The following is a 27,952-nucleotide window of genomic DNA, read 5'->3' as shown; positions in this document are numbered from 1 at the left end:
ATGATGGTTAATACTTGCGTCAAAGTGAAAAATCTCGTGACTGTGTAGGTGGTGGCAAATGTGAAACCTACGAAAAAATGTTTGTGTTCATTTCATTCAAGATTGTTCAAACCTCACAGCTGGGATATTGCGCAAGTGTGTGTGATATGTATCTGAGACATGGATCTCTGTTGTGAGTTCTACTGTAGTGAAAGTGGCTTTCCAAATGTCTCCAGAACCTTGTCGTACTCTGTGCACCAACAATGAAAAATAGTTAGACTATTATTATTGATGCTAGGAGTTGATAACATGAATTCCTCAACCGTTCAGTTTTCTATTAGGTTATTTCATAACTCTCTCAAGGGACAGATTTAACATACACCAACAAACTCTGAGATCACTGACAGCAGTTTTTAGATCCATAAATGGCCGCAGAGGAGTGTGACACCAAATTTTGAATTGATAATAACCAAACAATTATTTAAGATGCATGAACATTTCCCAATGGGCGACAACACCGCTTTTGTTACTGAGATGTGTCTCCTATTCCAAATCAAGAAAAGGAAAATAGTTTTTCTGCTCATATATTTGTGTGATTTGCTCTATATTTGGGTGTGTTTGCTCATATATTTGTGTGATTTGCTCATATATTTGTGTGATTTGTCTTGTTTTTCAGCATCATGAGCAAGTTGAGAAGTACATCGGTACTCTGGAAAACTTGTTGTTCACAAATGACATTGATCAACACATCTTGGAGGTGTTCCAACAGTTCAGAGCTCTCACCATGTGATGTTGTCATGGTTGCACAAGTAATCCACAACACCCAGCGCCCCGGTCAGTGACCCTCCTTTGTATAAAAAGCATGCAATCAGAGGTATTGGGTGATTTTCAAAACTTCATTGAAGACCACAAACACACCCACAACCCCGTTAGCAGTTGACATGTTGCCTTGTAGTGATGACGACAGACTTTGTGATGTAACCATGGATACAGTATTTCTGAAATTCAAATATCACCAGGGGCTGTTTCTTCCGTGAAGGAATCAACGCTTCAACACCTTCATGTGGCAAACAATTTAATGCTATAGAATCAAATCACCACAAATAGAAATGTAAGATTGAAGACAGGGGTGAAAAAAATTAATTTTTTCTGTGTACATCTTCACCTCCATACCATGTCGGTTCCTACACCCCTTTTACCATGTTTGTAAGTGTAACCACCCTGTTGAAAACAATGGGATTGATCAATTTCTGTTAGTTAAAAGGGGTGTTCCATGTTTCCTTCTGACAAAATAGCCCCAACTATTTTATAATCAAGTGAACTACATTTCCCAGTTCGTGGCTATAAAGTAGAAATTGTTTTACCCATGATATTTGCATTTATTTGCATAACAACCTCGGTGCATGTTTTTTGTTTTACACTTTGATAGAGAGCTGAAATTCTAGCAGTAGTTATCGTACTTTGTGGTTGAATATCAGGAAGTTATTTTTATCTGTCATTATCAAGTGTTTTTTTGAATTTATACCTTCAGAGAGCAAACTGTCAACGGCATTACAGATTTGAATATTTTTGTCCAAAAGTGGATTCTGCTGTCAGTGTGGTCTCTGTACACAGTCAGTTTGTCTGTACAGTAGATCGAGAATTTTGAAGAATTCAAAAATCTAATGTAGTACTGTTATTTTACCGTGTCATTTCAGTTGTACCTATTTGTAATTGTACTCTCTTTTTCTCGTCGAAAAGTTTTGTCTTTTTAATGTCATTTATCTTTGCACATTGAGTGGCAAATTCATTTATTTCATGGATGATGTTTTACTTTTAACAATGTATCAGTAGTTTGTAATGTTTTGATTTATTAAAATGCAAAGGAATCTGTATCTGTACTTGCTTTTGAAAGAGTAAAAGTTATACCTGTGTATTCAAAACAATGTGATGAAAAGGAATTTTTTTTTATTTCATTCAATGAAAGAAAACTTGAACTAGTTGACTGTAGCTGCAGGTACCCAGCGTTATATTTCAATTTGGTGGGGTAGAAATTTTTTAACCTGTGCTAAAATGTCTTGTATCGTTGTTATATAGTCCATGAGAAAAAACATGCAAGACGTGTCTTGATAACTAGTGGATTGGTGGCATACGCTTTATATTCCAATTATTAAAGTGTCATCAAAGAAGATGGTAGCATTCGTCTCAGTGGGGGACCAAGTAATCCCCCCTCCCCACTGGCATTATATGGACATTGTCTTGTTTGTAAAGGCAATTACCTTCTGCTGAAAATCGTGCTATTAAAGTCATTAGTTCACACAACTCACTGCTCATCCAGCGTCTATTGTCAGTACCTGCCTGCCTGCCTAAAGACATGGTTCCTGTAAGTGTAAGATCATTGGATATTGGAGCATTTGCATATTTCAGTCATCTGAATAACATAATTCTCAGAAGAAGCAAAAAAATATGATCAAAATAATGTCAAGAGAAATCATTGACCTTTTAGTTATAGCCATACAGATTCCAGGTATTGCAGTAGCTAGACTTTGTTTTACAATGCAACTGTATGACTGAAATAAGCTTCACCATGCATTCTTGTCAAAAGTGTTTTCAACCATATTTGATAAAAAGGTCACATCTAATTTTGAAATATTGGTGAAAGCAATTAAAGCACATTAGTGGTTTTGCCCTTACTTAAAATGATCAAATCTACTGTATCTTATGGCAAGTATTACAAAGCCTTGGGAAAGTACATGATATAAATTGCACATTAAAAGGGACAGGTCATCATTGACAACTTCATTATTGATGGCGCCATCACATAGAAGCATTACTGTTGCTTTCCTTTTTATTTCTGTGAGCTCATGTGAGTTAAGTAGTCGGCATAGAAGACTTGACACCACTTAATCAAAACCACGATTGCAGACTAATAAACAAGTACACAAATTTCATTCAAGTCATACTGCAGGCCACATCTTTGTTATTCTAATTTTCACTCTAGAATGGCATTATGGGAAATTCTGTATTAACATTGACAGCGTGCATGATGGTCACTATAATAGCATTTCCAAAACAACCAGTCTTTGCTTCTGTGGATGAAAATTTGGCATATGTGCCCCGGGGGGTAGGTGACCTTTTGCCTGATGTCAGGAGGGCAAATGTGAGGGTACATAGTCTCTTGTTGGCCTGTTTTTATTACATGTCTCTCTTACATAGTTTTCATTCCAAATGTTTAGGTTTATTTGCAAATGATGGTCAAATGTTCTCTTTCCATTTTAGACAAAAATCCGACAAAAATAGCATAATTTTCATCGTTGATGGTGCATTATTTAAATCACTGTCATGTGGCTTATTAATTTCTTTATGTATCATTTTCTAAAAACCAGATTTCCTATGTAAAGCATTTAATTTAAAAGTTGTTGAGTTGAAAATACACGTAGTTCCAGTTCATTTTCAGTCAAAAGATAACTATGCGACCCTGAGACGTCATCAACAAGTTACCATTGAAACCCATGGAGGGCATGGTGTTTGATATACGAGGCATGTAACAATACTTGCAACAGAAATTTTCTTTTATATCATTATTTTTATTACAATTTTATTTTGCCAAGTCTATTTACAGCAAAGTAACTCATGGTGCGGACATAGCACAAGAAACACATTTGTGGATGTGACTCATTCATATCATCCTGTTGAAATTGACTTGTTCAAAGCTGTCTACAGTCCTGTGGTCTGTTTACTTTCAATTCACAAATTTTGAAACACAATTGCTAGCTTGATTTTTAACAATCACACAAAGAAAAAACATTCATTTCTCAGATGGCATACAAATGATTTACAATTTTTTTTTTGGTCTGCTATTGAACTGTTCACTAAAATCACCTGCATACTGAAAATAGTAAAACTTTGGAGAAAATCCTAAAACGGAAATTGAAAATTTTTAAGTATTTGTTACTCACCGAATGATCAGTCAATTTCAAAATATAAACTGTGAACATCATCAAGTTTGTTTTTTTACTGAGCTTATACGCCAGTTTCTTAACAGACAAAGATAAAAAGCCATACATTTCAGTTGCCCTTTAAAAATTCCCTCATGATTTGGTTGACCTCCTGCGGTTTGTCTTGTTGGACCCAATGACTTGCATCTGGCACTCTCTTGACCGTCACATCTTGGACGTACTTGTCCATACCCTCAGTCAGTTCAATGCACAGCGCCTGGTCCTCTTCGCCCCAGATTAACAAGGTTGGTGAAGTGATGACAGGGTGCTTGGGTTCGCGTGCCGGGGGATATCGCATGGCAGCCCTGTAGTAGTTGATGGTTGCTGTTGCCACTCCTGGAAAATATAATTGTGTTCAGTGCGGACACTCTCTGGACACACACACACACACTCTCTCTCTCTCTCTCTCTCTCCCTCCCCCTTCCCATCTTGTTGATCATCCACAATAATATTAAAGAGTTCGCTATGCAAAACAATAGATGTATTTATTCATGAAATCTGTTTGACCAGGAAAGATTCTCTGTGATTCCAAGTGTCATTTTAGGTTGGGTTGCAACTTGTAACACAAACATTTGTAAATTATATTTGTGAAAGTAAGAGCTAGATTTTATCTGCAGAGGGCTTAGAGCCAAGCAACGGTAGACACACTGATCTGTATGCAATATTTTATTCATGGAAAGGACAAGAACAACAAGCTCTGCTCTTGTACCTTCTTGTTGAAAGTTGTACTTGAAGGCCTCGATGTCATCATCGGTCATCGCCCCTTCACTTCTCACACCCATCGGTGGCTTACAAAATGCCGCTTTGATCCAGGCATAGTCTGCCATCCGGCAAATAAATTCAGGCAGATACGGCAGTTGGAAGAAAAACATATACCTGACGTAATGAAAAAAATTGGAGGGTTCAGGGCTGACAGGTGCAGATATTGTGCCATGTTGACCCATTTAACCACAAAGTTTAAGTGACATACTAAATCTACACAAAGCGTACTTTGAGCTACATTTGATATTACTGAATGAATGGTAGTCATGGTCCATTTCAATTGCGGTTTCGGAACAAGAAAAGAAATCCTACTTCAGTTAAAAGTCTACCGATAAGAGAAGGTGAAACATGTACTGAATTAATGAGTTATTCGCAGTGATACAGTAGATGTGACTGAATTGTGACCCAGGGTCTGCAGGTCAGAGGTTACCACCAGCTTTGTGTCCTGTTGACACAATTGAACAGGAGTGAAACAAACAAACTTTGACTCAGAGGAGGTCAAAGGTCAACAATCCATCGTGAGGTATCACACATTGGGGCATTTTAGCTTGCTCACTTGTATAAAGGTTAAAAAAAAACGTTTTGAAATAATTTAAAATGTGTATGTACTTGTCTGAAATAATTTTTGCCACAATACAAAGGAGTAAATCATCACGTTTCCGACAATTTACCAGAAATTTTAAATTTCTCACACAGAAACTTTTCCAACAATTAAGAAGTAATGCCACACTCACCAAGACTTCTTGAACTGTTTCATACTAGTGCTTATTACCTCCTCGAACCGTTTTAGATGTGGTGAGTTCATGATGATCAGCTTGTCCACAAGGTCCGGATAGTCGTGGGCAAATCTCCAGGCTACAGCGCCACCCCAGTCATGGGCTACCAGCACACAGGAGCTGTGACCAAGGGCTGGTATGGCATCACGTACATCACCTGTGTGAAGTTATTCAGTTTTGAGGAGTTCACATTTTTCAAGCCGCTTTGAAAATATCAATACAATTTTCACTCATTACTCAGAATTTGATCTACACAGGCACAATTACAAGCCAGGACTTTATTCCACTCCATGCTGCTGCGTATAAACAAGTTTGACGTAATACTTTCAACCCTTGCACCAAAGAAACCCACAATTTTATGATGATGGTACCATGCTTTGTCATTTTGTTCTGAATCTCTTAAGAAGCTCACGAAATCTCGCTGTGGACATGACAACGATAGAAGAGAAATACTTGAAAGCATCACTATTTCTTCCATGTAGAGAAATGACGATAAGTTGTTCAGAGCTGTACAGTGTGGACATGTGATCCTACAAAGCATGACATTCTCTGTGTTGTGTACTGCACTGTCACTTTTTGACATATTTTCAAGCCAATAGAGAAAGCGGCTGATGTGGTTTGTTATGATTTGACAGGCACATGGATGAAAAAGAAACCTTTTTACATTAAAGCTTTTGGTTTAGCTACACAGTATTGACAAATATGGATAATATGTGGTGCTTTTCATATTGATAAGAATAGCAGCTTTCCCTTACATTATTGTAATGTTTATTTGTCTTAGGAAAGCAAATCGAAATAGGAAAATTCATTTTGTCTTGAGCTCACAAAAGAATTAAATTAAAGGCCCGGGCTAAATTTTGACACTTTTGCAGTCACCGTATACACTGATGTCATTTTTATAAACTGAGTGACTTTACGCAAGATTGCATGTTTTCTTGACATCACAAAAAAGTAAAACAAGAGCGACTTCGTTCCTTTCATGTCAATATTGCCATACTTACTAGTCAGATTATCCAAGGCATAAGCTCCTATCCCTTTAGGCTTGTCAGAGTCTCCATATCCTCTCATGTCAAGGGCGACAACTCTGGAAGTGTGAAAAGTGTATTCATTAACGTCTGAATGTAAACATGATGGCAACATATGGTATATAGTGTTATAGATGGATTATTCTTTCTATCTTACAGCATGATACATTGAATGAAAGTATGTATCACAGTATTTAAGTCAGGTAATAAATTATATATATATATATATATATATATATATATATATATATATATATATATATATATATATATATATATATATATATATAATTTATGTAAGAAGAGGGAAGGAAAAAAAAACAAACATATGATACATTGAATGAAACTATGTATGTATCACAGTATTGCCTTGAAGTCTAGTACTATATAGAAGCTGTGATGGGATATCATTGTTTGTTTGTTTGTTTTTCCTTGCTCTTTTTCACATTGTTGTCTTTCAACCATAAGATCTCTAATTCCGCCATGTACATTCAATTGTTCTGTTGACAGACATGAGATATGCCAGTACGGCTCTATGCTAAGAACTACAGCCTTATCATCCAGAACAACTTTCAACAATTTTAATTTGATGCAGATTCTAATGTCTATGCGCAAGACTTTCTCCATTGCCATGTTCTGGAGTCTCTCCCCTTTTATTTGCACAGTGATCGTTATTTTTTATCAATGATTAGGAAAAAAGACAAGTTTAAATCATCCTTGCTGAGGAACAGATATAAAGTTTAATCTGTTTTGTGGCACATAATGACCTAAAGTCAAGCAGACTCAATACATTTCCTCATCAACTGCTGCAGTCAGATTCAGGAATACTTACAACATGCAGGGCTCTAAATTGACATTAGTCTCTGGGTCTAGTACAACCAAACCTTGCCTTGGGACTACCAATAGCTGGAAATAGTTGTCCCAAGGGACTACCACTTACTCACATAAGTCATGAAATGAAACAGCAGTTTGCAGCTGTACACTGCTGTTTCATTTCATGTGTTCTTTCCAAGACTGATTGCATCTACTTTTTCAAGCAATGGTTCCCGATCATGTCTAAACCTTGTAAAACTCACACAATAATGATCAATCAGTTGTCAGCTGTAATTTCTTTATGCTAAAGAGGAAATAGACTCTTATAGTACATCTGTATACTGACTGGAATACAGTGTACCTTTTTTGTCTCATGTTTATTTGTTGTACACTGTCTGATTAGCAAATATAAAGTGAAAGTTATGTATTTTGTGGTATAGTTACGGTATGATCGATATTCATTTGATCGTCAGATTGTTAGAAATAGTACTCATATAATTTAAAATTAGCCATGTGGCTTGGGTAACAGCGGACTGCTGGATTTCTTCTTTGGGTTACTTCTTTTTGAAAACAGTTGTCTACTCGGATTACCATGTGAAAAAGCCAATTATGAGCCTTGCTCATGGCCAGCAAAAAACCTATAGATGCATTTGAGCATACGTACAAATGCCAAAGTTATGTACACAAGAAATGCAGAGAAAAATGACACATACTTTAAAATGGGTCTGTACAAATACAACACACCATGATACAACAATATGTCTTACCGGTAGTCGTCTGCAAATGCCCGGAGCTGGTGTCTCCAGGAATACCAGAATTCCGGGAAACCATGTAAAAAGAGCATCAGCGGCTTGCTTCTGTCACCATTGGAAACGTAATGCAGTTTTAAGGTCTGTAAATGCATCATGTCAGAAAAAGAACAAATGTACATGACTCCTTTGTCAGTGTTACTATAACACAGTGGAAAGTATTAACATCAAATATGGATTGTTTTCATCAATGATACTAGATCCGAAATCAAAACTACAGTTCTCTACATTCAAGAACTGTGACCAATAAAGCACATGGACATTAACTTAATTTATAAATTTACTAAACTGCTACAAAATCATTGTAAAAATGCATTATTGTGTTTGAAGTATTTTACGAAGGTTATTGTCACCAGCAAATGGGCAAAAAGAAAAACCGTTTTCCTAGCTGGTGCAGATATTGCCATATTTCTCTGGTTAATGTTTTAGGTGAAGATAAATGCCTTTTTGTCAACTTTCACTCCATATTCATGATAATATAACACATACATCGTTTGACAGTATTCAAGTTTTGAGAAGTTAAATTGCTGCAAAAGGTGAAGGGTCATACACATATATCTGCTTGTTACTAAGCAGTAAATGTTACACTGCTTACTGACAATGTCATGAGTTACAACATGTTTACTCTCTCAGATCTTATTTACATAACTTTTCAGTGACATATTACACAGTGTGAGACCATGAAAGAAAAATTCATAAATACTGAGATCTAACTGACTTTTGAAATAACTCCTTGAATACAAACCAGGTTTATCTGATTTCACATTATTCAAAATTTTGAAAACAAACGTCCTTTTGTTTTAACCCTTTGAGCACTGCAGTTTTTCCCACCAAAATTATAGTGTGCAAATTTTACCAGTTTTGTGAATTTTTCTGTAATTTTTTTGACAATTTTAGACCAAAGGAACATCACATTTTACTGGCTTCAGATTTTTATCAAAATTTTAGCAAAATTTAGAAAAAAGTTGACTAGTGTATATTTTGATGTAGGCGACAAAAATTGACTTTGGTGCTCAAAGGGTTGAAACTTGGTGAGAGTATGATGACAATTTTTTGAACCCATAGAAAGTGGCCATATATTTGAGAAGTTGTAGAATTTGCTGCCAGCGTAAATTTTTATCCACTGGATGCAACCACTTACAATTATGCAATAACCTTTTCTTCAAAAAGTTAGACCAATGAAGGTCATATGATAGCGGTAAATACACACATGTTCATTCATCATAAATTGTACAGCATAAAATTATGCCATGAACATGAAACAATGAATTTGATTTTTGTTTTTAAAAGGAACCACCAATCTGCAGTCTAAGGTACGCAGATTAAGATCTAGCAGTTTGCTTAGCAATCCTCAAAAACACAGTTCAATAATTGAGTACTTCTTTCAAAGTCCCAAGGAAGTTGGTGCATTTAATATTCTTTTTGACTCAAAATAGAATCGTGAAATATATGGAGACAGTTTAAAAGGACTGTTTCAAAAAGTTGTACACCCTGGAACCTGTTTTATGAGAGCATGACACTAAAAACATTTGCTACGGAAATTTTGAGTCTCAAAAAATCCACATAATTCTAGAGATTTCTATTGCATATATTGTCTGAATGTCTGGCACTTTTTAAACCTCCATTGTGCATTGACTATTTTGTAGCATTTTTATTGGTTCACACAATTTATGAATGAATAAATCATCCAACTGACAGTCGTTGATTGGATCGCATGCTATTCAGGTCAAAAATGCCCTGTGCAATAATTTGCAAAACTGTTTCTAAACCTTGTTGACCTAGCTTTTGTTCCAGTTTCAAAATGTCTGCATGTGAGATTTGCTGGTTGTGTTCAATATGACTAAAGCAAATCTGAGACTGTTAAAACAACCGTAGAAGAAAATCACTGTAAACTTGAATAGGAAATTAACTGATGCAACTTAATTGCTAGCAAAAAAGAAAAGGTTGTATAAAGTGGAGGACTGTGTTGAGCAATGTCCTATATGAAACTTATAGCCAGACAGACTGGCTTACAGTCCATTAGTCATTCGAAAGCAAACACTGGTATGACTTTGTGAGGTTATTCAGAGTTGAACTTTCAGTTAGGGATATGTCTCAGTTGGTGATTGAGTTCACCAATGATCAACCATGCTTTCATTTTACACTACCTGGATATCAGACTATGGTGTAGCTAGTTATTTGGTGCAGAAGGTAACGTTTGATTATGTAAAAGCCATTTCATCAGAAATCTGTTGAACTATTTTCTGAATTGAGATTGGAGATGTTTTTGAAAAACATCCAAAAGAGATAAATGCGGGCTGTAGTTCCTTTGGATTTTTTCTGCTTTTGCTTTAAAATTACCAATTTACATTTTGTAATATTGGGCTGATTCAAAGAAATTTCTGCAAAACTCTAAAATTGACACAGACTCACAGTTTGGTATATGGAACAAACACTATGATAATACCTCACAATTAATTGAATAATTATTTTTAGCATTCCCATGTGCACAGAATATGTGTGCATTCTGGTAACAATGACAGCTTGTCGCCTGATAAAGTTGAATGAAATTTCATGATTTCAGTGATGCAAGCCTCACCAATCAAGAAGATCATATCTGATTTAATATTTGTTATAATTATTAATGTGTAGTATTTTGTCATATGCTTTTTAAAGTGCTCCACTACACATGCACTTATCTGAAAGTACTGACTTATCCTAGTCACTTTCTCACAAGTTTCGTTAAAGAAATTATTGATTATAATTCTGAATATCATATATATATATATATATATATATATATATATATATATATATATATATATATATAATATTTATATATATATATATATATATATATATATATATATATATATATATATATATATATATATATATATATATATATATATATATATATATATATATATATATATATAATCCGTAATGTCTACGGGGGGTGTGGGTTCGAGTCCCGCATGGGTCACTTTTCATTCACCACTATATTTCATATAAAAAATTCGTATGGTGAGTCATTTCAAATTTACCCTTCTCTGGCTTTGCATCATTCATAAGATTGATCCTCATTACCAATAACTGATTCCTAAGTTGGTGACTTGTGTGCGAGGCCCTGTAGAATCCCGCGGGATCCTTAGGTTGAAAGGTTAGGTGATGAGTTTAGCCGCCTTACTCACCATCAGCGCACAACGAATGCAAAGCCCCATCTAAGAGTCAGGACCGCCCACATTGGACCAACTGATCCATTAGCTCAGTTGGTAGAGCATCCGTAATGTCTATGGGGGGTGTGGGTTCGAGTCCCACATGGGTCACTTTTCATTCACCACTGTATTATATATATATATATATATATATATATATATATATATATATATATATATATATATATATATATATATATATATATATATATATATATATATATATATATATATATATTGCAGTATATAGATGTCCTCGTGGAAAATTACAGTGCTCGATGCTGAAGCAGAGCGTTATAAATAATAACACTAATTACTTCAAGTACAAATTAATGACATATCTGTTACTTAAGTTTTATCGTAGATCCTCGAGGGTCCATGGTTTCATGCATCCTGCAATCTTCATTCTGCAATCTTCTGTCTGAAGATTGCAGGATGCATGAAACTTAAGTAACAGATACCATTACTTTGTACTCGAAGTAATTTATTATACATATATATATTTGCAACCATGCTCAAAACACAATACAAAGTATCACTCAGTTCACGTTAGAGTCTACATAACATCATTGTAATCTTTTTGTCGACTGTGATAAGTAGTTGGAGGTTGAAGGATACCTGGGATGTGTTATTTTACCTTAGTTCTGAGATAGGCGTGGCTTCCAAGACTGTTGTCGTCCAAACAAGCTGGAGGTGTATTCCGCGGTTTGATTTTGAAGGAGCGAACAGGGTGGCGAATTATCGTCCATAGCGTTCTCAAAGCGACCATGACGCCGTAAAATAGGCATATATCTAAGAGCAAACAGAATGCCAGTACTTTCAATACTATGTTGGCCATATTAACCCACCAAAGAGATCAGAGAATACTCTAAGACTTGTAAGGTCGCGTTACCACCGTTTAACTGCGACCTAGGTGACCTGCGAGAACGTTTGTACATGATGAACTCACATGACATGTACATCACTTCAAAAAGTTTGACGACCTGGTCAAAGGTCAACATTAAAAACAGCGTACAGCAATCTTGCCTGACGTATATTTTGAGTACTTTCACTTTCACACTAACATAATATAACACACTATACACAATTTTAAAGGTCGGGTGGTACGAGCCTGCGTGTTATTTTGGCTATAGATCCTCAAAAATATAATCTGTCCCCGGGAATCTGTGACAGGTGTCACACAAAATGTCGTAGAGGGCGCTAAAACTTAAAAATTGCAGACAACCGTGCAGACAACATGGCAGCGCTGAAGCAGATGAAACAAGCTCTTCGTCGCGAATTGAAACTAAGGCTGTCTTCCATGTCGGTTGCAGAAAGGACAAAACAGTCAGAAGCGATAACACAACGGGTACGATGCATTACTGTCAACTTTTCCACTCGGCTTTTCTAGCTGTAACTTCCACATTTCGTATATCTGTGTTTGGCCTACTTCAAAATGAGAAGGTTTAGGAGGGTTCCTAAGATCTTGAAAGTCTTGCCAAGTGTAAATTGTCCATTTCAGTAAAGAAACAGGAACATTTTCAACGATCTTCTTTCAAATTTGCAATATTTGACTGCTGATGTTGAAAGGGTCAACCGCTGCATGTTGGTTCAAAATGGACCTTCAGAACTTGGCTATCCCCCACCCCCAACCATATACCCTACACTATGCAGTGAGAAACAGTGTATGCCTTGAAACCATCTTCATTAATGCTGATGCAGATTGTTGTTGCCTGTCCTATTTCGTTGGCAAGATAGGAAAATGTATTCATCTCAAAGGCATCGTGGCTGGCCCCTGTTCCATCTCAGTTTTCATTCCAGTCAATTTGTCTGCATGAAATTTGCTTGATCACTTCTTACCTTTTTTAGGCAGTTTAGAAAGATGCTCTATTTTGTCAGTCTCCCAATAAATTTAATTTTCATCTAGCACCGTGTAATGACAAAGCGAGGTTTACTTGAAGAGCTGGTTTTGTTACTTTCTCTTTCCCATGATATCTCAGGTGACAAGCTTAATGAATGGAATTTGAGCGAACAAGTGCCTGTGTTTGAAACTTAATTATGACAGGCAATTGTTTGTGATAGTGATAAAACATCAACAAGGGTCCATGCCAACTAAACTGTCTTTGAACAGGATAAGTCATATACACGGTTACTTCAGTCTGTATAGGTACACGCTTTCTTGCCCGGCTAGCACCCATGTAGAATTCATCAGAAAAACGAATTTCATCACAACCAGACACAAGCTACAGTTCCTCACTGTTTTTGATTGCTCCATACAAAAAACATTTCTGAATGAAAAGAGAAATTGAGCCAATATTACTCGGTGTATGATATACATCATGTGTACAATGTGTTCCTTGTACTTGTACAAGTGAATTTGTTGATGTCATACATGCAGTCTTATCGCAAGACTAGTATTGAATAAACCAAGCAAAGAGTACTTCATTGCTGATAAGAAAGGGAAACTGGACACCTATTATTCTAAAGAAAGGGGCAGATATCAGCAAGTCATATGCAATATTCAAAAAGTGTCACTGATATTATCCTCAGACTGAAAACCTACAATATTCTTCAGCATTTGCGATAACTCAAAACTAGACAATTAAAAAGTAGCTCAAGGCTTTGCAAAGTTTTATCAAACAACCTCTATTTCAGTTGATAGAACACCCTGTGTACAAAAGAAGTCAGCGTGTCAGTATTTATCTATCCATGACGGAGGAAGTACACACCATGGGTATACTGAGGAACTTATTCGAAACAAACAAGATGTGTTTCATACCACAGTACATTGGAGACAAAATGGACATGCTGAGACTGCATTCTATGGAGGATTATGACTCCTTGCCCAAGACAAAGTGGAATATCAAGCAGCCAGCTGAGGGCGATCAGAGGGAAGAGGCTCTCTCAACAGGTATGAACCACATCGTTCTGTCTTATGAAGGATTGGCATGATTTGCCGTTGGGGGCGCTGTTTATATCAGGTGTAGTTTACCACCTCTGAATGATCTAGCGAGATTGGCAAGATGAACCAATATGACGCTGACATTGAAGTTATAATGCATGGAATTTCAAACAGTTTTTTGCACACTACTCATCTTCTCAATATCAGAAAGGTTATCGCCTTTGAAACTGTGATGCAAAATTCTTTTGAAACAAAGTGAAAGTTTGTGCTATAAATGAACAACAAAACCTTCCTTACAAGTTTTATGGCATAAGCCAACAAAGTTCTAGCAATGAGAAATGTTAAGTGCTACAAGAAAACTAAAATACTCTTTTCGACATCTCTGAATAATTAGCTAACTATCTTAGAACAAGCAGAGTTTCAAATTTTCACTTCTTCAGCATTTGCACTGAGCAGTGACAATTGTGCCATGATGAAAATTTTGTGTGTTTTAAAGGTGGACTTGATCTCATCATAGTACCGGGACTAGGTTTCTCTAAGGACGGAGACCGACTAGGACGGGGCAAGGGCTATTACGACAACTATCAAAAACGATGCACACAGGAAACTGGTGTCAAGCCCTACACGATAGCCCTGGCGTACAATGAACAGATATGTGATGAGATTCCAACATCTGAGTATGATGTGAAGATAGATGAGGTACTCTGGCCTGACAGGGAAACATCCACTTGAATTCACTTGAGAAATGTCCCATTGTCCCATTGCAAATTCCCTAATTTCACTGATATGGAGAGGCTGGTACACAGAGGGAGTGCAGCACTGTGTAGTGACTACATTAAAAAGCTGTCTAAATCTAAATGAAGAAAACAGTTCAATTTCTTGATTCGTCAAGTTAATATTTTATATCAAATCAACTCATGCAACAACAAACCGGGGTCATCCACTAATGTTTCCTCATATAGAGCCAAGTGATTTTGCTTTCAAACGAAAGCAGTGGTTAAAGGGTCAATACATTGTATGTGAATGTTCTTTACCATGAAATTTGAAGTCAACAGTCCTCATGTGAGGGCAGAAGTCAAGGGTTAAAGGTCATATGCAGTGTCTATTTTATTGAGTTTATCTTCTGGTGCTTGAAGCAAAATGTAATTTTGTATTTTTAATCATTCCAAGAGATTGAAATGTTGATATTTGATGATATATGGTTGAGGTAAACCAAAAACAGTTTATAGGCATACAAATCAAGTGTATAAATAAACTGTAAGTATTTACCTTGTAGAATTATAGAGGCTATTGCAACTGCCAAAATTTAGCTATTGTACACATTTTATTTGATTAATTTGCAATATTTTTCATGAAATAAATACAATATATGATATTGAACTATGGATTGAAAGCTTTGTCTGATTCTGGTCTCACTACTGCATCCATGATTGAATGTAGTTATGGTATACTAGCATGATGACAAAGAAACACTCACCCTGTTCAGCTTATAAAGTGGGAATTTCTCTGTCAGGTTGGGGCTTGAGACCAACTCATGGAATAAATTTACCACACCTGAGATGTCAAGCCAAAATATCCTTTTACCTTGAAAGTTATCAAAACCCACTCACGTTCTGCTTCAAAAATTGAGGAAAGCCATGCAGATACTAGCATGGTTTTCCTCTGTTTTGAAATTCATAATATTTCACCCATCATCCAGTCCATCACTTATCCAAATCTATCCTTCTTCCTTCTCCATTGAGTTTGAAGATGTGATATTCTCTACCAGAAAACTGTCATTTTCATTTCACAAAGCTACAAAAACGCCTGCTCTAGGCTTAAAGCTGACCTAAATCCCAGTCAACCCTTCATGCTTGGTGGACTGATGGAATGCAGTGCTAGAGGGCACCGGATACAGACCAGTGCCACTGGCAGGTGGAGCACATGCCCTGCAAGTTTGACAACTCAAGCATACCCAACACACTATAAAAAGAAAAGTCCATAGTCAGTGTGTATACTCTAGCAAAAACTGGAAGTACTTTTATTTCACATTAGGAAAGACGCTGCTCCAGTCTCCCTTTGTTGTCTGCATTCAATGATTGTTCATGAAATATTGTACACCATTTGGTGCTCAGTGAAATCAAAGAGTTTGGCACAGAGTACAGCATGGTATTCAAGGTGAATGATACAGTAAATATGCAGAAGTACACCAAAGTAATGGAATTGAAAAAAACTATGAGGCAGTGGCAGAGTTTGCTTTCACACTTCATCCTCATTCTAAGTTTTGCATTTCAGGCAGAAAGTAGTTACTGGTGGTTGACGGAGGCTGATTTAACAGTCACCTCAGCCATTTACTAAATAGAATATAAATAAATGCTATGATCTGCAAGGAAAGATTTCATGGTGCAGTTTGCTTTGACTAAAATTTCTATCTTCTTCTGACGAAATACTTTACAATCAGCTTGCGAAAAAAATGTCCATTTCTGATAAGGAAGTGCATGTAATTGCAGAGGTGTTCCATTTCATCAAAATCCACTTAAACAAAAATATTTTAATAATGATAAATGAGCTTCAAAAATAAAAACACACTTCAAACTTTATATATAACAAATGCCTATACATGCAGCAATTTTTGTGTAAAAAAATTCAACAATTACATATCGCTATCAATTTTTTATTCTTTTTTAAATATCCAATACTCTCTCAACTAATGAGATTTCTGTGACCCTTGGGTCAGAGTGTGAAAGGTCAGCAGAAATTAAATCCTGGTACTTTTCTTGTAAACACACAGTAAACTATCAATGGCATTAGATCATACAACGGGGAAAAAAGGAATTTGCAATTAATGGTTGTAGCATGAGTGAGTATGTATGATGAGTCCATGTGCACAGCAAATGCAGAGTGAAGAGTTTATCTTCCATCTTCAGAGTTGCGTCTATTCTTTGGTCCTGCAATACCATCTCTCCATTACTTCTCTTGGCAAACGCAAAATGTTTGGGATTTAAAGTTTGTCTTTTGTTGCCTTAAGATTAAACGAACCTTCATAATACAATGTATGGTAAAATATTTTTGGTGTGATGTTTCTTGCTCTTAGAACAAAAAATACGATGACGTTATCATCAAGTTCCTTTACACTATAGGTGGTGAATATGCACGCCACTTAGGCTGTCCGTGACAAAAACTCCAGTTTACTTTATTTGCTCATCCATGACATGTATACACCCATAAGTCAATCTCGTATTGTCCTTTGAAAGTTCCCTCTACCAAAATAATCCATCGCCAGATAAATCTTTTGATATACCCCATTCTTTTTGGATTGCATGCATTCCAAGTATTTCACACGTGCACGGACAATACAAGTAATCATTCAGCGGCTCATCACCGTGTCCAACCAGCAAATCGCCTTGAGACTGAATGTCATAAATTACGGGAAAGCAGGTGAGAAGATTCTACATCGCAGTTGCACGGTCTGTGCAAGTACTGTGCAAGCTGTACTCAGTCAACAAGACTCAGTGCATGTCAGTGCGTAAAGATAATCTCGGAAATGCACATTTTAAGCAAGGTGTTCTTTAAGAAAATTGTCGATAAAATAACTCCAGATGTGTCCGCTGTGATAATTGGACTATGAGGTTACCTGCCTTTGCACGTCTATATAAACACCTTTGTCACCGAACAGAAAAGCAACAATGCGAAAATCTCCCACACCAAAATGTTTGAAACAGAGGCTGGCGTGAAGTTCCTCAATGCCATAGATACGAAATATCTAAATCGTTTACGAAATAGAAAGATTTCAACCCACAAAAAAGAAACGAGTTCACGAAACAAGCAAGCTTTCAAACATGTATTTGTCTTCACAGTGAATATGAACTTTAAGGGAGTCGTTGCACGGGTTGCCTTTTAGGTGTAACATCCAATAAACTCAACGCTAGAAATCAGTCTTGTGCAATAGGCGTTATGCTCGACCTATACAGGTGAACTTAAGAAAGTGAAGGTACCAGGATTTTTGACCTTTGACCTTTCAAGAAAGACTGTTCTTCATGACACACCTGATACAAATTAACGCTACAACTGTAGTCGACACACATCGGGCAAAAATGAATCTAAAGCACATTACAATTTGATGCAGCTCATGCATAAAATGCGTAATATCCGTTCTTCATGAAAATATGTTGCCCAGAGGACATGTCAACTTGAAGGAATTATAACCAATGGAATGAAGATATTTGTTCAAAGACAAACAAAATACCACAATGATATTAAACAATATTCTTATATGATGGTGTAATTGTCAGACAATGGGATAAGCTGACCAGTTCGCGGGCGTAAAAGTGAATATTAATACCCCTCACAGCTCGACTTCGTAACATTTGGTTTAGGTTTGTTACAGAGGAACGGATGAAAGGGTTACTCTTTTTCTTAGTTATTCCCCTCTTTCTGCCCCTCACACTCGCCCAATTTATCAAAATGAACATATCTTATAGCTATGTATGTTGTAACGCACAAGGTTCTACAATGTTCCTCCTGGTCTAAGTTAGTTATTAGAGATACCTTAGTCATTGTTTTAAAGATTGTTTTCAAAATGAAAATACTGTTTCTATTCCTCGTAAAATGGTGAAATATTTGGCCTCGACTCCTGTGTTTTCCGAAAGACTTATTATGATAAAGTATCTATTATTTATCTGAGCCAGTTGTGTGAATATTTGCCATGGATCAAATTACCTATTTATATCTGAATCATTCTGTGCACTGTAGTTTATTCCTGTGTGAAACCAGAATTCAACAATCCAGAACAGTGATGGATACTATGGTATTTTTCGAGCTACATAATACATATAAGTTATAAAGTACATTTATGATAAAATATCAGTACAGACAAGACTTCTTGAACGAGTACAAAAATGGTTTTCTAGTAAATTTTGGTTTGTTTCGGAACATTTGAGTTATCCATTTTTTAAAAAGTCGAAAAGAGAACCGCAAATGTAGGTAGAGTTATAAAAAAAATAGTTCTTTAAATTTAACTCGTAAAATGTTGTATCACGTGCCTCTGGTGAGAAAGTAAATGGCTAAAACGAGCGCCAATGCCAAAATGAGAACGATCAACACTAAAAGCATGATGAGACGCCATCTTCGCACTTTCGACCTTTCGGGTGCTCCGGCTTCGCTGTCTTTGCTTCGCCCAGCTTGACCTGATGACTTCGGTTGGTTTTTCAACTTTGAACTCTGCAAATTAAAAGTGTGACAACAATCGTTGTTCTAATGTTCGCTTTAAAATATCGAAATGAAATGGCGAGGGGTTTTAATGTACGAAAGGTTGATTGCAAGACAGGCCCGTGCATATGTCTGGCAAGGCTGTGTTGAGTTGGAAAGGTTGATAATTTGCCAATGGTTTAAGAAATATTTTACATTTGATGTAAACTTTCTGTATATAATTTTTGGTGACATTTTATCGTAAATTATTACAACACTCTTCCTTGTCCTAACGTAGATGTGCGCTGTTGGCCTCTATATCTCTATGCGAAATTTTAATATCATTTTCAGGGCTTCGATTGGCCTTCTGATAGCGAAAAGGCACGTACAGAAATCGAGGCAGTTCGTTTACATGAAATAATGCAAGTAATCTCTGAACATATTCTAAGTGACAGCTGCTTGCACAAATTCCAATTCACTGATTCAGAATCACGATATCAGGGAGACATATACAGGTTTTTCTGTTCACACAGAGAACAGCAATGTAGGCCTACGGCTCTTAAACACGCAACCTTTCGGACAATCAATGTATGAATATTAGACACTGTCGATGCAACATATGGATTCTGTATCAATTTGCCACATATGAAAACAACCTAATATATAATGAGGGAAGTGTAACTTGATCTCTGGGATTCGTATTTCGCTCGATCCAACGGGCACTACAGTACCATTACAGCAAAGCCGTATGCTGACAGCTGTGATGACGTCACACTCCACTCTCCCCCACGCTCTGACTTTCTCCACGCATGTTAAATTTATGATTGTCACTCTGTGTATTAACAGTCATTCATAGTCGCCCCTCTACAAAAATGGCTATAAATATATCAACCAGCCCAGTCAGTACATTACGCAGACTCCACGTTTACCGTTAGAATATTTATATGTACAAGTGATGAACATCACAACTGGAACGGAAATACTAATTTACATATCGTATAAGTAAGTTGGCACCAGGTATTTCGGATTCTTTAGAGAGTAGATAGCTGAAGATTTCCACTAATCATTCAATCGCTATGAATATTAATATCATCATAAAATATCACATTTTATTTGTTTACTAGTATTTACTTACCCGTGTTATTCTTGATGGCATAACTCTTCCCTGTGCAGTCTGCATGAAAAGAAGAAATATCGGCATTGGAAACGGCTGCTACATTGCTAAATACAAGTATAGAACACGTGACTGTTTTGAATACAAAACATGGTGAGGTATACATCCAATACATTCTGGTTAACGGCATATCTGCCTGCCCTAAATGATTTCTCGATTGCAACACCCCCTCGAAATGCATGGATGACAGTGATGATGAGCACAGTGAAGTGGTAGCTATGCGTGGCTGGGCTGTGTGTTACCGGCGTTATTTTTCCTTCCACCACAGGGAGGCCGTATAACGCCAGTAACATAGCCCTGCCACGCAGAGCAAAGTGAAGTGGGGGCTTTAAAGGTGTACTGTAACCTGTTCCACATGTTGCCACAGTTACCATGGAAAGAGAAAATCTAACCAATCACAGATTTTAAGCGGGTGGCCGCTTTTTAAAAACAGCGCCCCCACATGGGCATTGTTTGAATACCAAGGAACGCCCCTTTTACCATATATGGCCATATTTAGATTACATGTGACTGTATACTATGTCCAGTGCAGCGTGGTCTTGGACCCTACAGCTATTCCCGGTTGTCTATTGAGAAGTGACGGGATCACTGCAAGTTGTACTATTTTAATACTTTCAATGTTACATGTAACCATTTCTCGATCAAATTGTTCTTTGTAAATGACTTAAAGACAGTGAAACTCACTATTTGCTTGTTCTTGTTATCGTTTCCGTTGGGGACAGCGCCGTTTTGTGGTTCTTTACTTCTCCCGTACATAAAATTACTCCCATAGGATATTTTGGGTTCTGTGTCGTCTGGGTCCGTTCTGGAGAATCTGTGCGACCTGTCAATGGACCCTCTTGACATTTTGGAGCTTTTGGTGTTTTTGGCTGTCTGTGCGTCCATCTCCGAAACCTCTATGACCCCCTGTCCATATTGATCGTAGAGGGGGTTTACTTTGAGCGTGTTCTTGACCTCTCTCGGGGCGACACCGAACACTGCACTCATCTGGGCATCCTTTGCTTCGTACTCGTCCACTTTCTTCAGTTTCATTCGCTGTAGGACAAAACGACACACATCAATAAATTCTGGAACAATGGGGCACATTAGAACAGACATGAACAAATTGAAACTCGTTAAAACCTTTTTGTCTAGATCATATCTTGACAGTTCATATATCATATCATGGATCATATATTGTCAATGGTCATTTAAAACCTGACGAACTTGCAGGTATTATACTTGATACATGCGAAACCAATTCGACTGGTTTTGCATGTTGTCGGAGTGACCGTGGTTTAAATAATCTTCAAGTGGTATTTATTTTTGTGATTTGTCTGTGGAACCTGGTATAGGAAGAGGGTTAATTTTTTTGGCTTGCTTTTTTGAAACGAACTGAACGAAGAGGTTACTTTTATTTGTGATTTACATTTAACGGGATCAAAATGCAGCCTGCTTTGTTGCTATATCCCTAGGCTTTCACACAACTCGTGAAAGTTGTTAGAGATTCAGGGATCAATTTCGGCTAAAATTCATTATTTGTAAATGAATGTTCAACAGTTCAAAGTGGCCGGAGGAAAATTATGTCTGAAAAGGTTTCCGAGAACATGTGCATCCAAACGCTTTCCATCATGGAAATGTTGACCGAAGTCGTCTCGTATCGTCAATAAGGTGAGCCAATGCATGGACACAATCTCTGTCACATATTTCTTGAGGTCATTAGGTGCATATGTTATCGTTAATGATTGTCATGATATGAAGGTGGTTTCTTTTTCTGTATGCTACATGATCAACTTGTAAATAATTTGAGCTTTTCATAAAATTACTTTATACGATTAACAACGTGGTTCATTGTTGAGGTGCGAGTTCTCTATTCTTAATGATAAAATACGCCTTCCACACTACATTAAGACTCATCGCCATCATTGAGTCCGACGCAAAGAAATCGTCTACATATAACGGTTTCAAAGAACAATAAAACTTTCAGGAAGAGACTAGTCAGTGTCACATATGGACCGTGAGAAGGTTAATTGTTAAGTAACCCTTGACGGGAAGTTGGTTACGTGTAGGTAACACAGCCAACGGGAAAAACGATTTGAACAAAACTTTAAACGAAAGACGGGATGTTAGACAATTCAAACTAACGTATCTGTGTTGCCTTCGAATGGAGACGACAAATCTATGAATCATTTTTCAAGATAGAAATCGATCGATCGTCCTTGAGCTGATAATGAGTGATTCCCTTTGATTACATCTTGTCTTAATTGGGTAAACAGGTGGTTTTCAGGATAGATAAGAAATAATATGATTCATGATTGCTGTATTAATAGTGGTTGGTGACTTGAACTGAGAACAAAACGAAATAAATCTGTCCCCCACTTTATTCCCAAACTCTTGGGAAAAGAACCCCTCCCTTTTGTCTCTGCTTTTCTGCTCTCTTACCCTGTCTGTGTGTCTATCTGTGGTATGTTTGTCTGTCTCTGCCTGTGTTTGTCTGTCTCTGTCTCTCCTCTGTTTCACTCTGTCTCTGTCTGTCTGTCTGTCTGTCTCTCTCTGTCTCTCTCTCTTTCTCTCTCTCACATTGGTCAAAGATAACTGTCATAAAAGATGCTTTATTGAGAAAACATACACATCAGAGTACGCTTCTGTCGATATGTCAGGATATGTATACCGTTTAAAAAGAAGTGAACTAAAGCTACCTTTCAATAGCAGTCACTATACCATCAAACAACTGTTACACTACAATGCTGAACATAATATGTAGACGCACATAAAAGCATCTTGCTGGGTTTTTGTTCGTCTGTTTTCATCGCGAATACGTTCAAACTTTACACCTTTAAACTGTTGAATTGTTCCTCGACAAAAGCTATAAAATATGCTGTCGAATTAATACATGAAGTTTACTTGAATTTATCATCTGCCTGCCAAATGATTCGAGTATGCATAATCTAATCGTGAGCCTGCGCTGTGCGAATGTAGACAGAATAATTAGGTGTTTAGATTTACCTCGACACCTAATAGCGAGGTAAAGAAAAGATGCTTGTTTGCACGTTGAAAGGCGGCGTCCTCGGTGAACACCGTGTTTTAAGAAAAAATGCAGTCTTTACAAAAGCCTATTTGTACCAACGCATTCCGCTTTTTCCGTCAACGCAGCACTTCACTTTTCTTCATTTCAGTGTCTTTTTGTCTGTTAGTTACATCATCATTAGAAACGCTTTATCTTTTTGAGGATGTCACACAGTTCTTAATACCCCTCCGAAGGCCGTGTCCTTGGGTTGAACATCACAAAGATAAACTAAGGCTTCATGGTGGAGACAAAGGGGAAGAGAGAGGTTGATGAACTTTGCCAAACATCCAACAGTTTATACTCTTTGTGAAGTAAACGTTCACCTTTTCAAACGGTGTTCTCTCCGTTACCTTGTGGGATACAATCCGAAGCATTCAATGCACTGCAGTGTACCATACATTGACCCGACTTGTTATGACGTAAGTTGTTTTTTGCTAACAGCTTCAATAAAATAAAAAAACCTAAACAACTGCTGTCTTGTCGCACAATTTTTTTACGCACTATCATTATTTTAGCAGAATATAAATCAACAAGAAGCAAATAACACGATTGGAACTACTTCGGGATAATTGGATCTTCATACTTTTCAAATTTCTCAAAAATGTTAGATGCCCTATAGCTGAATGTTGCAATATTACAAATTACTTATAAAAACAAGTGTGTAATGTAAAGAGAAAAGCAGATGAGATTACATTTGTAGATTAAATCGGCATTACATCCAATTATCCCAAATTAGTTCCAATCGTGTTAAATTTTATTTATAGACATCGGTATTTTCGGCATTTGGGTATTGCACACAAGCACATTGGGAAAGGAGTGAAGTTGTATTAAAAAGATGGCGGACAGTGGTTTCAATCATCGTCGCTTCAGCTGACACATTGAATCAAATAAAAGATATCATATTTGACCTTGCGAACGCAGCATGAAACTTTTGTATGTTTCGATAGACGCGGTTACATATAATACATTCATTGAATGTCCGTTGATAGGCAGTAATAATAGTAATTTTTGTCGACATGGATGGATGTACCTTACTTCGTAACCCTTTGTTTCTGTTGAAAATGTAGTTTTCTGATTTAAATTACTAAGTTTTTTTAACAGTCCTTCCACAGAGACTGAGGTTTTAAGTGTTTCCTTTGATCCAAGAAAAAAAATGCAAATTTTCGTGATACAAAGAAAAATATTATACTGGCGAAAACATTGCATTTCGTCAACGGAACTAACTTTGTTATCATGTTTTCACGATATTTATGTATTATTATTTTTATTCTCTTTATTGGATTTCAGTCTTGCACGAAAACACGATCGAATATTGGATTTCATATTTGATATAAGCTTCATTCGAAGCCATGATGCATTGCGGTACATAATCTCGGTGGCAAACAGTGACAGTGTTTAGGGTTCGTAACGTTGTTACCCTGTCTCCTAATGCTACCTTCCAACGTCACATCAACTTCCTAAATTTCATCAAAGTGCAGTTCACGTCGAACAGTTCCTGCACACTACTTCCACTGCCGTTACAATCCATTGTGGGAAACATTGGAACGGAACTCCGCCGAAATGGCATGAAATTTAGTAAACGATATCGACCGGCGGTGGCGGACAGGGTGTAGCCGCGATTGTACGTTTTACAATAGAAATAAAATGACGCCATAGTGCAGATGGGCAGACAACAACAGACAGAGTACAATATTACGCATTAAAACCGCCTCTTTATGGTAAGGCACGCATGCCATATCAGGAAAAAATAAATCGAATTTTTTTTACAATCAATTCAAAATAAAGTGAATTGTGGTGTGAATAGAGCCGTTGTTCTGATGTAGCTGTTCATTGAACCCGTCTACCATACGAACCCGTTTATAGATGTGACACCATGTTGCTGTGTTATTCATGAAAGCCAATTTTCCATATCTAATAAAAGCCCGCACTCTTGACTGCTGTGAAGCCAACCAACAGACCATCCGTTATGAGTTTACTTATAATTGGAATCGAGCATACGTGTAATTTCAAGATAGTTTATTCAGAGTTTCATTATGGGGTTGGAGACGTGCTCCAGATAATGTTAACTAAGGGCTTTTTATGAAATGAGATTTACGTATAACGGTGTGCTTTTCGCGCCGCTCCCACTATTCTTCCAACATGTAATGCATTTCGATTCCACATCGTTCATCTGGTTATCTGTATGTGTCATCGTCGACTGAAGGAGAGTGGTTCTTTGAAGACACAAATACGATTACTTGGTCTAGTTTGGCTACTTGAATATAGAGCAGTAAGTGAGGAGTGGTTGAAAGGAGTATTTACACTCCTGTAAACATTGAAAGCTTTCGAGATTTTTTTCAACGAAGTGATAAAAACTAGACAAACTGAATGTGTGTACGTACCCAGGTACAATACGTGGAGGCACGGCCTGCATTTTTTGCATTGTTTAACTGATCACATTTGCAACACCAGTAACGTGGTACAATACACTCGTCTTTATGAATGGACGAGTTAAAGTGAAAGCCACGGAGCTATTGTGTCACGGTCTTTGCGTAATATTTCCTTAACAACTTTACTCCCCATAGAATAGTGCTAAGTTAACTTACATGCTTATCTGACTGTACGAATTAAACATCTAACTGGTCTCCGGTGACGCAATGATGACTCCCTGGGAGACACACCCCAGATATTTCCATATCGAGACACTGAACAATATCGGGTGAACATTAATAATTAATAATTGATCCTTATATATTTCTCCAACTCCTCTCCATGAAAATGTGTATGCTGGTATTTAATATATCGTGACGGTTACTTTAACGTGTTTGTTGACCAACTAACTGCAAAATGTTATTTATGATACCTTGGTCCCTGGGTGGAAAGGGTTTGTGAGCATAAACGGACATCTGGCGACACTGTACAACTACGTGTGTATGTATTTCCTATACCCTAGTGTAAGCGCACACTTGTACGTGTGTTTTCACGTGTATAAGAGGCCATAAAGAGACGAGAAACAAAAATCTACTATTTGCGTGACTGGTTACAGGTCGACCGTATCCAAAATGTAGTCCTCCGGCGCCGTATGGAGGTACCAGTCACTACTGTGCGTAGGCTAAAATAATTGCTGTAAAATAGACGAAACTCGGACTCAAACTGACCGTTGCCGTAGAAAGCGAGGCGACTTTTTCCAGAGTGAAATGTATCAAAATTTAAAGTTTACACCAGCATCGAATGGCAGTGCTAGGCTCAGCACAATGTTGCCGGTGTCATTCAAGTTCTCACCGATGCAAAATAGGGGAAGTCCACTTCTTAGCCGAAGGCTCTCACTTTTCCGATCAAAAGGTATTGTTCGAACTATGGCTGCCACAAAGAGCCACATTAATTCAATCGTATAGACAATGAAAATCAGCCAATAAGTAAGCCCTTATAATGTTTTCAATGAAAATTATTTCCAATGTGAAGGTTGGCTAATTTTTGTCCTTCACAGGTCATGATTTTTGTACATATTAAAAGATCACCTTCTCTTTCTTTGATTGTTGACCTTTTTATTGATTTAGGCCACTGAACGAACGGCTTGTTTCGGCTGGTCTAACCATTGAACACGTACACTGTATTCTCTCCGTTTTACACCAGGCGTCGTATCTGAACAGGTTTTTTATTTCTAACACGACTTACAAGCGTATATCCGCTATTCTGTACATTTCCGAAAATGATAGGGATTCTTCACCTTTAAAAACAAGAGGATATTGGTTCCACAAAAACCATGTTACACTCAGTGGTTGACCGTTTTACCTATCTCGTTACATCAATTTTAAAAGATTACCCAATTGAAAGCTATACGTACCACACTGCCGGGCTGCGAACCATTCCCAGACCGAGCAGATATTTTCTTCTCGACCGGTGCCCTGGTCGATTGCCTCTCCAAACCCGGTGATAATCTGCCGTTCGTCTGATTGTTGCCACTCCCTGTCTCTGCCATCTTTACTGGCTAGTCCGTGACACAGATGTTTTAAAGGGTTCCGATTTAGAAACAGTCCATAAACGAAGGTGGTGAGTTCACGATTACCGAATAGATCTTATGTGAAATCTTGGATTCAATTCCAACGCGTCATAAATATTTTCAAGAAATCGTGAGGAAATGGTGAGGTTGAGCCTTGACCTATAGGTCCGATGCAGTGGCGAGGAGAACACGCTAAATATCGGTTGCTAGTACAGTTGTTGGTCGCCTACTACGCTATGGCCAGCCAACCGTCAACTGCTAACCCACCTCTATTGTCCTCGATGAGTAATAATACTGCCTCTATACATATTATAATGAGGGTGTCAACAGCTCACCTTAAAAGGGACAGCGCTCTGTTCACTTTCACT

General features: G+C 37.3%; 4 protein-coding genes across 4 annotated transcripts in view; 2 read left to right on the top strand and 2 right to left on the bottom strand.

Annotated features, from left to right (window-relative positions):
- LOC139121638 (nuclear cap-binding protein subunit 1-A-like) overlaps positions 1-2,280 on the top strand; it is a 60,730-nt gene extending 58,450 nt beyond the window's left edge. The window contains 1 exon segment of the mRNA XM_070686701.1: positions 656-2,280. Coding sequence (XP_070542802.1) covers positions 656-769 — 114 coding nt within the window. The 3' untranslated portion in view covers positions 770-2,280.
- Positions 2,281-3,524: 1,244 nt separating this feature from the next.
- On the bottom strand, positions 3,525-12,336 carry LOC139121641 (epoxide hydrolase 4-like). Its single transcript, XM_070686706.1, has 6 exons — positions 11,976-12,336; positions 8,100-8,224; positions 6,496-6,578; positions 5,453-5,651; positions 4,666-4,832; positions 3,525-4,292 (listed from the first exon to the last, which is right to left on the bottom strand). The coding sequence occupies exons 1-6, from the start codon at positions 12,174-12,176 to the stop codon at positions 4,027-4,029; spliced, it is 1,041 nt and encodes a 346-aa protein (XP_070542807.1). The 5' UTR covers positions 12,177-12,336; the 3' UTR covers positions 3,525-4,026.
- A 209-nt stretch (positions 12,337-12,545) lies between these two features.
- Positions 12,546-16,658, top strand: LOC139121637 (5-formyltetrahydrofolate cyclo-ligase-like). Its single transcript, XM_070686700.1, has 3 exons — positions 12,546-12,686; positions 13,973-14,228; positions 14,716-16,658. The coding sequence occupies exons 1-3, from the start codon at positions 12,576-12,578 to the stop codon at positions 14,949-14,951; spliced, it is 603 nt and encodes a 200-aa protein (XP_070542801.1). The 5' UTR covers positions 12,546-12,575; the 3' UTR covers positions 14,952-16,658.
- On the bottom strand, positions 16,212-27,858 carry LOC139121636 (uncharacterized). Its single transcript, XM_070686698.1, has 4 exons — positions 27,429-27,858; positions 21,244-21,594; positions 20,521-20,559; positions 16,212-19,418 (listed from the first exon to the last, which is right to left on the bottom strand). The coding sequence occupies exons 1-4, from the start codon at positions 27,561-27,563 to the stop codon at positions 19,233-19,235; spliced, it is 711 nt and encodes a 236-aa protein (XP_070542799.1). The 5' UTR covers positions 27,564-27,858; the 3' UTR covers positions 16,212-19,232.
- Between the last annotated feature and the right edge of the window lie 94 nt (positions 27,859-27,952).

The sequence above is a fragment of the Ptychodera flava genome, chromosome 21 (genome assembly GCF_041260155.1).
Source record: "Ptychodera flava strain L36383 chromosome 21, AS_Pfla_20210202, whole genome shotgun sequence".
Classification (NCBI taxonomy): domain Eukaryota; kingdom Metazoa; phylum Hemichordata; class Enteropneusta; family Ptychoderidae; genus Ptychodera; species Ptychodera flava.
The sequence above is the reverse complement of the archived record's forward strand: the minus strand, read 5'-3'. Positions and strand labels throughout refer to the sequence as shown.